Source organism: Myotis yumanensis, unplaced genomic scaffold, assembly GCF_028538775.1.
Source record: "Myotis yumanensis isolate MYYU_CA2020_CCGP unplaced genomic scaffold, mMyoYum1.0.hap1 SCAF_16, whole genome shotgun sequence".
In the NCBI taxonomy this organism is placed as follows: domain Eukaryota; kingdom Metazoa; phylum Chordata; class Mammalia; order Chiroptera; family Vespertilionidae; genus Myotis; species Myotis yumanensis.
The window spans coordinates 34,275,598-34,293,102 of NW_027223767.1; the positions used below are offsets into that span (position 1 = coordinate 34,275,598).

The 17,505-nt window shown below is 44.2% G+C and overlaps 1 protein-coding gene across 10 annotated transcripts in view; it reads left to right on the forward strand.

The window, feature by feature from the left end:
* Positions 1 to 17,160, forward strand: part of TANC2 (tetratricopeptide repeat, ankyrin repeat and coiled-coil containing 2) — a 265,295-nt gene extending 248,135 nt beyond the window's left edge. For 5 of the 10 annotated variants that reach the window (XM_070395132.1, XM_070395136.1, XM_070395137.1 and 2 more), the window contains 9 exons: positions 334 to 467; positions 1,369 to 1,492; positions 5,330 to 5,505; positions 6,194 to 6,326; positions 6,877 to 6,906; positions 7,730 to 7,821; positions 9,713 to 9,859; positions 12,675 to 12,775; positions 14,335 to 17,160. In XM_070395132.1, the coding sequence (XP_070251233.1) occupies positions 334 to 467; positions 1,369 to 1,492; positions 5,330 to 5,505; positions 6,194 to 6,326; positions 6,877 to 6,906; positions 7,730 to 7,821; positions 9,713 to 9,859; positions 12,675 to 12,775; positions 14,335 to 16,297 (2,900 nt within the window). In that variant the 3' untranslated portion in view covers positions 16,298 to 17,160. The remainder of the gene's footprint in view (positions 1 to 333; positions 468 to 1,368; positions 1,493 to 5,329; positions 5,506 to 6,193; positions 6,327 to 6,876; positions 6,907 to 7,729; positions 7,822 to 9,712; positions 9,860 to 12,674; positions 12,776 to 14,334) is intronic. The other 5 variants (XM_070395133.1, XM_070395139.1, XM_070395135.1 and 2 more) reach the window with 3 other exon arrangements.
* Positions 17,161 to 17,505: the final 345 nt, after the last annotated feature.

Here is a 17,505-nt window from a genome sequence, read left to right on the forward strand (position 1 = left end):
CCTGCATTCCAGCCACACAGATACCAGTAGAAGGTGTGTAGCTAGGAAGAGGTACCAAAAAAGAGGGTAGGAAAAAATAAAATGAAGTAAGTTTGATCAAAGGTGATTTTTCCGTAAATGTGTTCTTATAATTGTTTCTGCATATTATAAATAAGCCCATTTAAATGTAGTTGTATTCACTTAAATTTTCATGACAAAAGTAGCTAAAAATCATTATTCTTGGAAGTAAAGTAGCATTTATATGAATCAAACACAGATATACTGCCATGTTTAACACACAGGATTAGAGATGGCAGGAGCCACCTGTTTTCAGTCTGTGTTCTCTGCCCTTAGCCCTGACAGCTGCAGCCGGAAGGGGCAAACTGGAGGTATGTCGTCTGCTCTTGGAACAAGGGGCGGCAGTGGCCCAGCCAAACCGTCGAGGGGCAGTGCCCCTATTCAGCACTGTTCGCCAGGGCCACTGGCAGGTAAGCAGGGCAGCTACTTCTAGGACCATGGGCAAGAGTGAATTCTAGGTGGGAAGTTCTGATGCATAGAGAGAAAAAAGAATCTCAAAATTTGAGTTACCCAGCAATCATCCCATTTGAGGACTTGGGTGTTTGTTATTAATATTCCAGTTGGGAATATGTCAAAAATTTAACATTCCAAATCATCCTCATTTCTAGATTGTATAGAAAGACTGGCTACTTTTGGCCTGGTCGTAGAATTGCCTCTTTCCAGAGAACATTTTACAGTATCCACAAGTTCTTGGGGAGGTTCATATCTCAACAGATCCCTGCTGACCACTTATTTGCAGGTGTCTGATTTGCTAAAAGAAAATGTGATGTATATAAATTCTAGTTATGCGGTCTTTCCAGATGTTTGGCTTCTGGATAGATGCTCATTTGTACACTTAGGATGGAAACGAAAGCATATTGGTAATAATCCTTTCCAAAGTACTTGAGTAGAAAAAAGGCTGTAGAAGCCAAACAGTGGTAAAGAGTTGAGACTCTCTATATTCAGTTCAGTCACAAATATTCACTGCAGGCAGCTTTGCAACTTCTAGAGGTTAATAAAATGGCACTGACACAGGAGGGACTTGTGTTGGAGTTTAGTTATGGGATTGCTTAGTCCCCATCTTGGCCATTGTTACCTTAAATTCTTTTTTATTTAGTGGCTGAGTCGAGCATTCAGAGTTGAGTTCTTCACATTTAGCTGTCCCTGCGAGAGTCGGAGATCAAATCACATGGTACAAGGACGGTGCGGAACTTGAGGGGGTGCTTGCAGTGGAAAGTTATCTGGGGGTTCACACAGTGTCTGGGATAGCGTGCCTGCGTCTGCTCAGCAGCTCTTCCTGGATAATTGGCTCCTGTTTCTCTGAACTTGCAGATAGTTGATCTTTTGCTCACCCATGGAGCTGATGTCAACATGGCAGACAAGCAAGGCCGGACTCCCTTGATGATGGCTGCTTCCGAAGGCCATCTGGGAACTGTGGACTTTCTACTTGCACAAGGTCAGTCCTGGGCTGCCAGAGCTGGATGGTCAGTGCCCATAATTTACCGTGATGGATTCCAAGACATGTTAAGAACAGATATTAATCCTTGTGGCTTGAGGGATCTTCAGTATTCTAACCAAATTAACATATTCAAACTCTTCAGTTAAAGTGTTTGAATAATCACCAAACTTGGCATTTTAATGTATCTTCCAGGGCTTGTATTTTGACCTTAACTTTATCAATTATTTTGCAGTCCTGCACAACTAATATTTTTCTTGTATCCAAAGAAGGCAACTGGAGACTAAGACAATTGCTGACAATGGTACCCTATTTGAGGACTCGGGATATTATTACCCTCCTCTTGTAATAAATGCCTTTTGACATTTACCAACATTCACATATTCCTGGTGAATGGGAAATAAGTTAAAGGATACACACCACCATCAAAACATTTCAGATTCCTTTTGATTGCTATGACCTCAGTTACCTGTGCAGAACAGTGGGGAGTGCTGGTGGGCCTCTGCAGTGGAAACGCTGGGGTCACTACTCATTCTGCACTACTATCTAGTGCAGTGGTTCTCAACCTTGGCTGCACATTAGAATCACCTGGGAATCTTTTTAAAATCCTGATTTCTGGGCCTCATCCTCTGGAAATTCTGTTTCTTTGTTACTAATGTTGTGGCCCCACCCCATAACAAAGAACAGAATTTCTGGAGGATGAGACCTAAAAATCAGGATTTTAAAAAGATTCCCAGGTGATTCTAATGTGCAGCCAAGGTTGAGAACCACTGCTCTAGTGGAACTTGAGCATTTATTTGCATGAAGCAGGAGGTAGTGTGATTGTGACTTGTCTTAATGATTCCATTCTAGTTAGCTTCTCCTGTTAGTAAACTGGACCAAAAACATCTGTCCATAAGCACATACACTTCAAGGAAACCAACCTCCTGAAGAATCATGCCCAGGTTAGAGCAGCTAAGGGTAATTGAGTTAGAACGAAGAGGTTTCTTCTAAGATTTTAAACTACAACTCGGTCAAACACTTACTGGATCTTTAGTTGGATCTTCCAAAGAAGATTTGTATCCACAGCCTCAGGCTCTAAAGGTGGGATCAGAATCAGAGAACTGCTCTGCCGGCGTGCAGAGAGGTTCTTGCTTCCTCGGTACAAGGTACCAAACAAGTCTGGTTTCATATCTCTTCTCACTTCTGCTTAGAGGGAGTTGGTTGAGGAAGTGGGATGTGCCTGGACTCCCAGGATAAGATGTGGCAGGAGTAGATGTCTCAGGACAACCCAAGTCTCCTGGAAAGGCAGGAGCTCTTCAGCCACTGATGACCTTGAGGTAACTGCACATTCCAGTAGAAGATCATCAGGCACAGATTCCAGCAAGTTGTTCTCCCTTAACCACTGCAGAGATTCTGATCTTTATACTATTTAATTTTTCACACTTAAATCAGAAACTTTTACTAAATCAACAAATTCTATGAACAGTTATTTATCCCACATTATTTGTAGAACTCTATGCCAGGAACTGTGAGTAATTTTTTAAAATTAATATACAATAATCTGTGCCCCCTCCAAGAGTCCATAATCTGGTTAGGAAGGGATGAAACAAAGATAAATAATTACCTTAAAAAGCAGAGAATCCTGAGTGCTCTGGCAAAGGTATTTGAGTTAGAATAGGACAGACTTTGAAATTTGAATAGGAAAAATGTTCTCTGTTTAGGGAGGGGGAGTAATGTAATTGAAAAGTGAAGAAGGAGGAACAGTACACAAGTTTGGGGAAATAGGCAAGTTGTCCGGTGAAGTACATGAGTGCTGTTGAGAAATAAAATAGGAAGCATATGTGCAAAGAAATGGAAAAGGAACAGATTAAAAGAGTTTGGACTTAATTCTAAAGGCATTGGGGAGCCTTTCAAGATTTTAAAAAAGGGAATTTATGCCAGAGTTGTGCTTTAAAAAATAAAAAAGTCACTCAGGCAATAATGTGAATAGATTTGATGAAGGAATTATAGGGATCCATTAGGAAGCCATTGTAGTAGAATGGATGAGAGGTAATGAGGCCCTAATCCAGGTGCAGTAGCTGTTAGAATAAAACAGAAGGGCCAAATGCAACAGTGATTATGATACAAAGATTGATTGCATTTAGGAAATAGGGAGGAGGGGTTGAAGACAACTCCAAAGTTTGAAGATGGATGTTTGGAAGAACTGTTGGTCTTAACTGCAAGGGGGGGGAAGAAAGAGGAGGAAAATTACAAATTGAATTTTGGGTTTATTTCATATGTATCTCCTTTTAACTTCTTAAATTCCAACTTTTCTTATTTTTTGAAAAATCACTTTATAATATACATCCAGAACCTTCTTATCCTGTTTTTTTCACCATTGGAGGCTCTGACCAGAGAATTTATAGATGTTGTGTCTAAGAAAACTCCTTGGATTCTGTCTCATATTCAAAATCATTCCATGGTAGAGTCAGTGTTTTTATTGTTATTTTTTAATCCTCACCCAAGGACATGTTTAGAGGAAGGGAGGAAGAGAAAGAGAAACATCAATATGAGAGACGTCGATGTTCATTGATGGGTTGCCTTCCATATGTGCCCCAACAGGGATCGAACCAGCTACCTTTCAGTGCACAGGACAATGCTCAACCAACTGAGCCATTCCAGCTGAGCAGAGTTGATGTTTTAATTGCAGAACGTACCATTGTGAAAGCTAACCCAGAACATTTATGTGTTAGAGGTGTGGTGCCTTCCAGCCCTTCGTCCTGCTATGGGAAACCACAAAGTGTGGCTATCTGACCTCTAGGGATACACAGGTGATAGGCCCAATAGCTGCTGAGTAGACCTGAGCTGGCTGTGGCAGGTCCTAAGCTTAGTCTGACATCTGAATCCTGTCCTGCTGAGGGGCAGCCTGGAAAGTGTTCCCTGTGCAGTAAGTTGATCTCTTTAATTTAGTGAGTCTGACATGCCAACTGTGTGAAAAGAATTATCTTAGGTTCCCTTTGAAACTAGCAAGGAAATAATAGGCTCTTTGCCACCCAAAAGCTTACAATTTAAGCTGAGAACCAAGTGTATATTGAATTTTAGGCTAATTACAAAAGGTGTCAATTGAGCTTGATCTTTATAGATGAAAATAGACATTTTGAAGGCAGATGCAGAATATAAAAGGGGCTTAGACAGTGGGCATGAAGTTATTGAAGGCTGACTAGTTTAATTAAATTTGAATTTCCTCTATGCCCTGGATCTCTTTCCATGAGTCCATTTCCCTCACATTCTGTCAAGGAGTTTATACTATTATAAATGAAAACTTTCACTGAGTTCAGAAAACATTCATTGAGAATTTAAAAGATTAACTACAGAATAAGGTGACATGTTAAACAGATTCAAGAGGAAGTAACAGTGAACCACAAGAAGCTTGAAGACGGGGATTGGAGATGGTTCCTAGGAAATGGGCAGAAGTGAGGCAACTCGTGGGGGGCGGGGGGGGGGGACATATTCTGCACATGGAAGCAACATAACCAAAAGTGAGGGTTCAGGAACATTTATGGGAGAGTCTAGAGGCAGTGAGTACATCCATTTTGCCAAAGTAGCGGATTCTCACAGGGAAGTGAGGAAACTAAAGGACAGAGGGTATGCTTGGGAGAGATTGTGGAGGACCTGGAATGCCCAGTAAGACAGCTGGACTTTCTTCTCCTCTGACAGCTTGTAGGATCAATTTTTTTAACAGTTTTTATTGAAAGGTAACTCATATACCAGAAACAAAACCTGTGCTTTGGCAGAATGTACGCCTTAAGTTCCATCTTTCCCTTCTGCTATTAATTTTCATGTTTCCTCAGTCCTACGTTATACTTGCTCTCATAGGTGCCTCCATTGCTCTGATGGACAAAGAAGGGTTGACAGCCCTCAGTTGGGCTTGTTTGAAGGGTCATCTCTCTGTAGTACGTTCTCTGGTGGATAATGGAGCTGCCACAGACCATGCTGACAAGAATGGCCGCACCCCATTGGATCTGGCAGCTTTCTATGGTGATGCTGAGGTGGTGAGTGTCTTTAAACAAACTTCACAGTGGTAGGGATAGGGCAGGGGTGGGCAAACTTTTTGACTCAAGGGCCACAATGGGTTCTTAAACTGGACCGGAGGGCCGGAACAAAAGCATGGATGGAGTGTTTGTGTGAACTAATATAAATTCAAAGTAAACATCATTACATAAAAGGGTACGGTCTTTTTTTTTTTTTTTTAGTTTTATTCATTTCAAACGGGCAGGATCCGGCCCGCGGGCCGTAGTTTGCCCACGGCTGGGATAGGGGAATGTTCCCTGTAAAGTAAGTTGATCTCTAATTTAGTGAGTATGGCATGCCTACTCTGTGAAAAGAATTATCTTAGGTTCCCTTCGAAACTAGCAAGGAAATAATAGGCTCTTTGCCATCCAAAAGCTTATAATTTTAAGCTAGAACCAAGTATATATTGAATTCTCCATCCATAATGCTATCTGGGGTTGAGAGTTGTGTGTGGTGATTCCTGATATAAAGTTCTTGGATCTATACTTTAGAGGACAGAAAAATTCAAAACATCACTAAAGACCAAGAATATAGGTATGGCCTAACATACCATGGCTACTCAGTCTGGTTCAGACCCGCAGTTGAATAAAGTGCAGGCAGCAGCCAAAACCCCTGGTGGAGCTGAACCATTGCACTTGTGTTAACTGCTCTGCTTGATCCATGTGCTAGGTCCAGTTCCTGGTGGATCATGGGGCCATGATCGAGCATGTGGACTACAGCGGAATGCGCCCGTTGGATAGGGCAGTGGGTTGCCGGAACACTTCTGTTGTCGTCACTCTTCTGAAGAAAGGAGCCAAGATAGGTAGGAGAAAGGAAGAAAGTGCTGGCCATCTGTGCCCAGGGGCCAGACTGGTCCAAAGGTCTGGCTGCCTTGGGTGTTTGGTGTGAGTGTATATAGTTTCCCCTCTGCCCTGGCCCAAATATTGTCCAAGTGAACAGGAAGCCTCTTTGCCCAGAGAAAGCCATCTGAGCCATGGTCTACACTACCCTGAGTAAAATCACAGGGTTCTCTGCCATGCCCCGTGTAGCCTTACCCAGGAGGCTGCTCTGAACTTTCAGCACATCTTAGTGCTAGTGCCTCTGTACCAGCCCCACCCTGTGAGCATCCTGGATCCCTGCACGGCCATGAGCCTTTGCTTCCCTTGCTCTGTATGTGCTTCAGACTCTCCAGTCCCTGCTGCTGCTGCCCCATTCGCTCCCCACCCACAGACCTGTAGACAAGGGTTGGCTTATATGCTGGCTTTTTTGCTGCCTGCCTCTCACTGCTGCTTTTTCCTTCTTTTTTTTTTTTTTCACCTTCATCCATTTTTTTTTCCTCTCCTACAACTTTTTGTTTTCTCCTTTCTTTGAAGGTTGTCAGACGTTACCGAGTCGCCCACGAGGTATATTTCACCGCTGTCAGCATCAGGCGTGGTCTGATGGCTTGGTCAGCTTTGCCTTCTCCTCTTTGATTTAGCCTGCATGAGTTCCCCACACCTCTAATCTTTTAATTTACTTCACCTTAAAAGAAGATTTTTTTAAATGACTGTTGTAGAGAATAACTTGAACTTTTCATAACTAACCCTAAAAAGCTTAGTTGGTAAATAATTCAGGCATCTGTAAACTAGTCAGTTGAACCTGTTCTTTCTCTTTGGGGGTAAAATAATCCTCAATAATGTTGGCTTGTCTCGTGTCTGTCTGACATTGGGACTGTGCTCCTGATACACAGTAAATCCCAGGAGTCCTACTCGATACTTAAAAATTAAGGGAGCTTTAGGGTCTTAAATGGTTTCCCTCTGCAAAGTACATATTTAAATATTAATAAACTAAATAGTTGGGGCCTTTGAGTCCCAGATTCTAACATAAATTTCTCTTTTTGGATGTTTAAAATCTTTTAGTGACATTTAATATAAACCCTTTCTCCCAATTTTTTTAAAATAACTCCAGGCTAAGCCATTGCCTGCCCAAATACAGTATGCAGACTTTGCTGCCCTCCTGTGGTGCAAACTGAGTTCAGATATTCTTATTTTAAGGTGAATACAGTCCAGTGCAGCTTCTAGGCAGTGGGAGTCATTAAGATACTCCCAGGTCCAAAAGATGAGGAAATTCTTGTGGAGCAAGTTGTTCTCTCAGCAGAAATTCCCCCAGGATGTTTTTTTCACCTAGCTTCCTACCACCCTTACATTGTATGAGTTTTTTACCCATCATGCATCCTGTACACTACAGGTCCAGCCACATGGGCGATGGCCACCTCCAAACCAGACATCATGATCATCCTGTTGAGCAAGCTGATGGAAGAGGGGGACATGTTTTATAAGGTGAGGGGAAGAAGGAACAGAGTTTCCTCAAAACAGCCACTGACTGTTTTCTACATAAGGAACCTACCGAAGTCTTGACAATTCTCGTCTTTGGTCCTAGAGACAAAGGGAGAAAATGTCATCCCTCAGTGCCCGGCTCATAAGTTAAAAATCCAGGCTTTTCACCTTCTCAACAAGAGAGCAAGAATAGCCTACACATGCCTGTAGCTAATCAACCTAAAGACCTAGTTTAACCACTATTGGGCAGTTACATAGATTCTACATGGAATCTGCTAAGTGGGACCTGAAAATTCATGGGACAAGTCAAAGTAAAATAATGTAGTGCAGATAGTTTCAGTCCATGGAAAAGAGTTTTGATCTTGTCTTTCATATTTAATATATTCATAGATTTAAAAGTCTATATAGTTTATCAATATCTCTGAGTAGGATAAGACAACCAAGACAGAGAGCAATGAGAAGATTTGCTTGAGGTCACTCATTGAATGACAATAATAATAAAAAGAATGGAGTCTTTTTGTACTCACAACTCAAGCTGAGGGCTCCATGCCCTCCTAACACAAACTCTCATGGCCTATAGGAAGTCCCGTAAGAACATTCCATGTCAGAATTACTGTGTTGTGTTAAGGTTAGCTGAATTGTCTTCTCCTGAAGGTAAACAAACACAAATCCAGCCCAGCTTTGGGCATTGGGCCTCACTGAGACGTCTCTAGGCGCTGGAGATGACTGTGAAGCACTTTATTTCCCCCGCCTCCTACCCCGAGTTCCTGGGGACAGAGTTGTATTTCCTGAGGAACTTTGAGTGAGACTCATGATAATCTAGGACTCTTAGCCTTCTAGGAAATTTGAGTCCTGACCCAACCATGATTTCACATAACTTCAAGGAAGGGCCTCTTTTGCTGTCATATTTATGGACCTGAAAATGGCATTGCCCTCAAGAATCTAAGCCCTGGTTATAACGTAACTTCTGATATTCTAAGACAAGGAGTCCTACCTCCTAATGAGAATGGGCAGTGCTACTACTGGTCTCACCCAGAATCCTACCTTGCAAGATTCCAAACCTCTCCTTAATGAGAGGTGCTACAGAAAAAATAAGAGATCGGGATCCCTGGTAAAGTTGCAGCTAATCAGAAAGATTAGAGCGGATAAAGATTAGCTAGAGGAAGGGTGGTGCCTCCTGCATCATTCTTGGCTCAACGTGTAGATTTTCAAATACAAATTGTAAGAAAAGTTCAAGGCTCCTGTGACCAGGTCCCTAAGTTGATCATAGATTTGCTTCATCTTGGAAAAATCCCTCCTACATAGTCAGATAGAATCACAAACTCTAAACTTCACTTCTCTACTATCACCTGACCCATGCCTTTTCCAAAAACGGGGGAAACTGATTGATATTATTTTATGCCATGAGAGTAGGGAACCAGCAACTAGATTGTTTTAGCTCCTGCATCCTTTGTGAGGAAGAGAACTGGCAAGGTGGAACATCAAACAAGGAAAGAGTTTTCCAGATAAGCAAAATTCAAGAAGTAGTCATTTTGGTGTGCTGGAGACTAGGAAATATGTGTTCCCTGGAGATCAGGTCAAGAGAAAGCTCCTTTGAAAGAGCGAGGTCAGTCCCTTAGGAATCCATTTGAGAAGCTGGTCCCAGGCCTTTCGTCACATGGCTTTGTTTCTCTGGCTTGTATCTTGAGTAACCCCTTCACCTCTTCAACGGAGCCTTTCTTGCCTAAGGCAAGGCTGGCCCCTTCTGCTCTCATGTTCAGGGCCACACCTACTCTCTTAAGTGGCATTTGGGAGGTCTAACTCTTCATAATAACTGGAGAGAAGAAGGGAGTGGGACCAAACTTAGCTGCTCAGCAGACCAATTTTGTGTTTTGCCATCTTGTCCTCCCCTTAGAAAGGTAAAGTAAAGGAGGCTGCCCAGCGCTACCAGTACGCTCTGAAGAAATTCCCTAGAGAAGGGTTTGGTGAGGACTTGAAAACCTTCCGGGAACTGAAGGTGTCTCTTCTCCTCAACCTCTCTCGGTGTCGCAGGAAAATGAACGTAAGTCCTTCTCATCCCAGCTCCTTTCTGCAGTCCTGGAAGTTGACAGTCCAAGTCATTCACTAGCCTTTACCAGGCCCCTGATCCTTCTCTGGCCCATTTGGAACTTGGTTGTCCTTCACAGAGCACTGACATTTGCAATTTGAAAGAAATCAACTCTTAAGTACAATCCATATCAAACTGTAAAAAAGTTAATGCTGTGGGCACTTTATAGGTTTCTGAGTTTTCATAATTCCCACTGAAAGTGATTAAAAAACTGTCATCATCCTCCCCACCCCAAAGTCAACTTTCTGGTCGTTGGGAAAATGTGAGAGCAATTGTCACTAAAATTCCAGCTGCAATTAGTTATGAATTTTAATCATTCCCTCCCTTTGTAGAAGGCCCCCGAGTCACGTATGGATGGGCTAGAAAGAGGACTCAGGACCGTGAACTTAAAGATTTAATTTCTAAGGCTAATCTTGAACTTTTCACTTCTACTCATCTTTTTATCCTAGCATGCCATGTCCCTTCTTTTTGCAGATAGAATCTTAGAACTCTTCCTGGTCCCTTATTATCTCCCAGATAATCCTTGGTCCTTCTTGCCTGCTTTGCAGATAGTCTCTGATGCCCTCAGCAACCTTGACATGCAGACACTCCAGGGCCAAGAACCCTCTCTCAGATACTGGGAATAGCTAAGATCATGTCAAGAGTCTCTGACATCCACCAGCCTGAGGTTTCATAGTTCATCAAGAGATAGAAATAATCCAAGCCAAACAGGAGTGTTGATCAATAAAGAACTCAGCTCTACAATAGTGAGATTTCAGCTCAGTGGCAATGGCTTTGCTATCAATACCAGAAAGATTATTTGCATATATGATCTTCATATCATCCATCTAAAACTTGACAATGAAAAGAGCCCTGATACAGCTTGGGTGTCTCAGAGGACACAGTTAGGACCCTAAGAGGCAGACCTGTCCCTGGTGCTAAGGAGAGTGGGGCCACTAGAGATTCCCATAGGAGAGGGTGGGTGTCTTAGGGGAGGCAGTGAGGTTCTTAGATGAAACAGAAGAATCTTCACCAGGGTCAACTGGGACACCAGCTAGTGAGAGAGAGACAGCACAGGAGCTGCTGCCACCCTGCTGGCTTCTCTTTGCCTAACAAATAGTATACTTCAAAAAAATAATCTTCCCAGACATAACAATAGTCTCAAAAGAAAAAAGTAAAGGGTAAGGTTGGAAACAATAGGGATAGAAGACAACCTTGCTAAGATGGAATACTTTCTCTCTAGCTCCACATTTGTTCAGAAATAATCACCTCCCATGAGCAGAACTCTGCTTAGCACCTGAAGTCTGTCTTTGGTAGAAAATTGCCCATCCTTCTTTTTTTTTTTTTTAACCTATACCCCAGGGCCTTTGTTCTGCCTAAGGCCTTGTTTTCTGCATTAGGAATCACAAGTGTAACCAGAGGCTACTGTGCTGTGCTTTGACATTAAAAGAGGAAGGAAAAACTTCTCTTTTGTGTAAGGCAGTGGTTCTCAACCTTCCTAATGCCGCGACCCTTTAATACAGTTCCTCATGTGGTGACCCCCCAATTTCATTGTTACAAATTGAACATAATTAAAGCATAGTGATTAATCACAAAAACAATATGATTATATATGTGTTTTCCAATGGTCTTAGGCGACCCCTGTGAAAGGGTCATTCGACCCCTAGAGGGGTCTCGACCCACAGGTTGAGAACCGCTGGTGTAAGGGTTAAAAACTACAGCTTTATGCCTCCAGGGAGCCTCTGTGATAAAGAGATGAAGTGATAGCACAGACAGGGTCCTCTTTTGTTTTTTTTACTTTAAATGTTTCCTAAATAAGGAGCCATTTAAGAGAAGAAACAGACCAGAGAAGTCCTCTGAAATAAAAAGGAAACTACCATTTACTGAGCATCTACTGTGCCAAGAACTGTTTACAGAGCATTCAAATGCTGTATTGCTCTTATTCTACCTGTGAAGTAGGTATGCATAAGAAAACATACAGCCCTGACCGGTTTGGCTCAGAGGATAGAGCGTTGGCCTGCAGACCAAAGGGTCCCGGGTTCGATTCCGGTCAAGGGCATGTACCTTGGTTGCGGGCACATCCCCAGTGGGGGGTGTGCAGGAGGCAGCTGACCGATGTTTCTCGCTCATCGATGTTTCTCACTTTCTATCCCTCTCCCTCCCTCTCTGTAAAAAATTAATAAAATATATTAAAAAATAAAGAAAAAAGAAAACATACAACACATTCTGAAAGGTCACAAAGCAGACCAGATAATTAAACACTGTCCTTACTCCATCTAGCCAGCGCAGACCTCATCCTCTTGGATTTCACTCATCCCTTGGAAAAGGAATAGTGGGTGTGGCAGGGAGGTGGGAGGTAGGGTGAATTTCCATGTGAGGTGTAGGTGTGTGTGTCATGGGAGGTGATTATTTATGTGTGTTGGCCTCATTCATGCGTGTTTAATGAGTTCAGGTTTCCAACTTCAGGCACTTCATTGGGTTGACATTTGGCTTCTGGCCTAGAAAGAACTTTGTGAGAAAGGCAGAAAGAAGGCAAATTAAAAGTATTTTTATACTTATGGGCAGATTCATTCCTATGAGTGGTTGCAGGGCCACACAGGGCAAAGGCAGAAGGAACTTTCAAGCTGTGGGCCAAAGCTATACCAGGCTAAAGCTATACCAGGCATGTCCGGAATCCCAGGTATTCCATCCATAAGTGTCAAAGAAATGTACATATGATCTGTGTTATTCCCAAGTTGTCTATTTTTCATATCTCTTCAATGACTCATTTGCACACCTATTGTAATGACAGGATTTTGGAATGGCGGAGGAATTTGCTACTAAGGCCCTGGAGCTGAAACCGAAATCTTATGAAGCTTACTATGCAAGAGCAAGGGCAAAACGCAGCAGCAGGTGAGGAGAGAGAGAGAGAGAGGGTAAAAAGCAAGAGGTCTCTTTTCTGAAAATCTGGCCAAGGCAATGTAGGCCATCCTGGGGCATATGTACCCATGTGTGTCTATCCCTGAGGACTCGTAGGGCCACGCTTTGGGGATGGCTCCCATAGCAATACTCAGCTTAAGGTTGGCAAGTCTTCCGGGCTGTGGAAATCTAGCGCATTTTGCTTTGGGTGAAAAACGTCTTTTTCATGTTGGAGAGTGGCACCTTCTTTCAAGAACCCTCCGCCATCTCTCAATCGTGTTAACCCCCAAGCAGGTAGCACAAGGAGACACTGTGACTTAGGAAGAGGTCACTTAGCGACATCCCCTCGACCCTTTCAGAGGGAAAAGTGGGGTGGGTCACGTACATCACAGGCTCCTCTTTCCTTTCCTGTAGCCATTTGGGGGATCCCTGGATTGTTTGGTCTTCCTTGGGGGGCTCCCCTCAAGTCTGGTGGCATCAAACCTCTTTCTTACCTAAAGCCCTACCACCCACACCACAAACTCGTGGAGACAGGATTGAGGGGACCCACAATGGACTCCATCCCTCATGCCCATCTGCTGTGGTTTGGCCAGTGGGCAGGAAGGGTCCCAGAAAGACCTAGAACCTGCCATCAGTGATCTTCAGATAACTTGTCCCTGTCCTTGATGCCTCCTGCCAGCATCCCACCCTTTTCCCAAACTGCGTGGCAAAGAACTGCTTCAGGCTCACTGATATAACCAGGGCGGGGATGTGGTCCTGGAAATCAAACCCAGGGTAAGTCCAGTGACGACAGTGGCAGTAATACTAATCTTAACTAGCTGGGGTAGTGAAGCTCTTCAGAAGCTTGACTGTCAAGTTCTCTTTCCCACCAGATAATTCCTTCCCCACAAATCAAATGGCTCCTTTTCTGGGCAATATTAATAGAGAGAATGGGAAATCTTTGATAGTTCACGTCCTAATTTGTAAATTAGAATCTGAGCTGCCTAGTCAGCAAGCCTAATATCTTCCCAGCTTTGATGTAGCAGAATGGAGGAGCAATAGTGCTGTGGGATGAGGGTAGGAAGGGCAGAAGACAGGGTTCTTGCCTAGGACGGAACAAGCCTGAAACTTGGAGCCAAAATATTAAGAATATAACAAAAAAATTCTGGATCAGCAAGATTTTTAAATATTGTAGTTATTATTTTATTCCTAAGCTAATTGACAGTGACCCTGTAAATGACAACCCCACCCAACCCTCATACTGCCTGGTGTGCATTTGGGCACTAAGAGAATCTTCCTGAAGGGCCTGGCTGGACTGACAAAATGAGGACATTTCTTCACTAATCCCAGAGAGGCCAGAAGGAAGATGGAGGCAGAACGGGTTAGAGAATCATTCTGGAATCCTCTAGAATGACAGCCTACCTGTTTCCTTCCTTACAAATTAAATAAAACCAAAAACCCCCGGCTCTGACAGATGCTCCCACAGTTCTCTGAAATAGTGACCATGTTCTCAGCTCTGGGCGGTTCCTGTTGATTCAGAGTAACTCCAGTTCCTGTGTTTACGTTTTGTTAAGCAGACAGTTTGCAGCAGCCTTAGAGGATCTGAACGAGGCCATCAAGCTGTGTCCAAACAACCGTGAGATCCAGAGACTCCTGATGAGAGTGGAGGAGGAGTGTAGGCAGATGCAGCAGCAGCAGCAGCAGCAGCCGCCACCACAGCCGCCTCAGCAGCAGCTACCAGAAGAAGCAGAACCTGAACCACAGCATGAAGACATATACTCTGTGCAAGACATTTTCGAGGAAGAGTACTTGGAGCAGGATGTTGAAAATGTTTCCATTGGCCTCCAGACAGAGGCACGGCCCAGTCAGGGGCTCCCGATCATCCAGAGCCCACCCTCCTCTCCAGCCCATAGGGACTCCGTCTACATCTCCAGCTCACCGCTTGGCTCTCATCAGGTTTTTGACTTCCGGTCCAGTAGTTCTGTAGGTTCTCCCACTAGACAGACCTATCAGTCCACCTCACCTGCTCTTTCTCCAACTCACCAGAACTCTCATTATAGGCCTAGTCCACCACATACTTCCCCGGCTCATCAGGGTGGATCTTACCGCTTTAGCCCCCCTCCTGTGGGAGGGCAGGGCAAAGAATACCCAAGCCCTCCCCCTTCCCCTCTGCGAAGAGGTCCTCAGTATCGGGCCAGCCCTCCAGCTGAAAGCATGAGTGTCTATAGAGCCCAGTCCGGCTCGCCTGTGCGCTATCAGCAAGAAACAAATGTTAGTCAGCTTCCTGGCAGGCCAAAATCTCCATTATCCAAAATGGCCCAGAGGCCCTACCAGATGCCTCAGCTTCCTGTGGCGGTTCCCCAGCAAGGGCTCAGGCTACAGCCTGCTAAGGCCCAGATTGTGAGAAGCAACCAGCCCAGCTCTGCTGTTCATTCAAGCACTGTCATCTCCACAGGGGCCTATGGTCAGGTAGCCCACTCAATGGCTAGTAAGTACCAGTCTTCACAAGGGGACCTAGGAGTCAGTCAGAGCCGGTTGGTTTATCAAGGGTCAATTGGGGGGATTGTTGGGGATGGGAGACCTGTGCAGCATGTCCAGGCCAGTCTGAGTGCAGGCGCCATCTGTCAGCATGGAGGGTTGACCAAAGAAGACCTTCCACAGCGACCGTCCTCGGCATATCGAGGTGGCATGAGATACAGCCAGACACCACAGATTGGACGTAGTCAGTCCGCATCCTATTACCCAGTCTGTCACTCAAAACTAGATCTGGAGCGTTCCTCTAGCCAACTAGGTTCCCCTGATGTGTCGCATCTAATCAGAAGACCTATTGGTGTCAACCCCAATGAAATCAAACCCCACCCACCAACTCCTAGGCCATTGCTGCACTCCCAAAGCGTAGGCCTTCGCTTCTCTCCATCTAGCAATAGTATCTCATCTGCCTCCAACCTAACACCTACCTTCCGGCCATCCTCCTCGATTCAACAGATGGAGATCCCACTAAAACCCGCATATGATAGGTCATGTGACGAGCTGTCGCCAGTGTCTCCCACTCAAGGAGGATACCCCAGTGAGCCCACCCGATCCAGGACCACACCATTCATGGGGATCATAGATAAAACAGCCCGGACTCAACAGTACCCCCATCTTCACCAGCAGAATCGGACCTGGGCAGTGTCATCAGTGGATACCGTTCTCAGCCCCACGTCTCCAGGCAACTTGCCTCAGCCTGAGTCCTTCAGCCCACCATCATCCATCAGCAACATTGCCTTTTATAACAAAACCAACAATGCACAGAATGGCCATTTGCTGGAGGACGATTATTACAGCCCCCATGGGATGCTGGCGAACGGGTCCCGCGGAGACCTCTTAGAGAGAGTCAGCCAGGCCTCCTCCTACCCCGATGTGAAGGTGGCTCGGACCCTCCCTGTGGCTCAGGCATACCAGGACAACCTGTACAGGCAGTTGTCCCGGGACTCTCGACAAGGGCAGACATCCCCTATCAAACCAAAGAGACCATTTGTGGAGTCTAATGTTTAAAAGACATTTGTTGGAGTGAGACCCGTATGTTTTCACTGCACATTTTTAGGCTTGGTTTCCACATTTGAGGTAGTTCTCCAGCTTAATTTCTCATGTAGTTTCTGTGTGGTGTTCAGAGGTGGCAGCCCACATGCTGAAATCCTTTGCATGCAGCCGACTGGGAAGCTGGCCTCCAGTGAGCCAGGACTTGTTTCTCTTGCTGTGCCCAGCCACATGCTCTCTCCCTCTCTTCAGATGCCAACGAGGAGATTGTTGTGCCGTGTGCTTTAACCCAGGGAGATCAGACACACTGGTCAGCTTTTTCCAGGAGACAATCGCTTTCACTGATGTTCTTGTTGGTTGTGTAAATGTCTTTCTCTTTTTTTTTTTTTACAAAAATAAGATGTTCTTGTTTGTTTTCTTCCAGGAACTTTAGAAAGAGTGTGATGCTCCCTTTGCCTTTGCACTCTAACCCCGTGTTTTCCAGATAGCCAGCCCCAGTGCATTCTGGTGCTCTGGTCTCCCCTACTGCCAGCTCCCTGCAGTCTTCAGGTCTTGAGTGTTCCTTTAGGTTGTTGCTGGTCTTCCTGTGGGGGTGAAAGGATCAAAGAGAAAGAGAAGAAATGTCTGTTAAATTAGAAAAAAAAACACACCAATGTAATTATTTGAAATAACCACTATTTATTTTCCAAGAAGTATTTTAACAACATTTTAAAAACAACCAGCTTTTTAAATATTTTGGTCAGCCAAGAAAATTGGATAAGAATCATGGGTAATTTTTAATAATTCACTGAAAATTATTCTTTAGATGTTTAGCCAACAATTACCATTAAAAACTACTGATTTTCCATGGGTGAGGGAGGGAATAAATAAATATATAGGAAGAGAGAGAGAGAAGGAAAGACTGTTCTGAATTCTCATTGAAAGGCTGTAGGAAATCTTTGGAGAAATCCCCCTTTAGATCCTGAGCATCAGATTCCACAAAAAGTAAACTGAAGATTGGCTGGTGCAATAATCCTGTTAGGTGGATCGTCGCCTGGAGCTAGACTGTTCTACTGGCCCTCTTTTTTAAAACCCAGATGGTATTTAGTGAAGAAACTGGTTCTTTGAGAAACAAATTGAATTCTCATGGAACTAAAAGACTTGTTCCCAGAATTTGCACCCAGGGCCATTGCAGTTTGTGCCAGATGTTGTCTCATTCCATTTTGAGATCTATAGTTTCATTATCT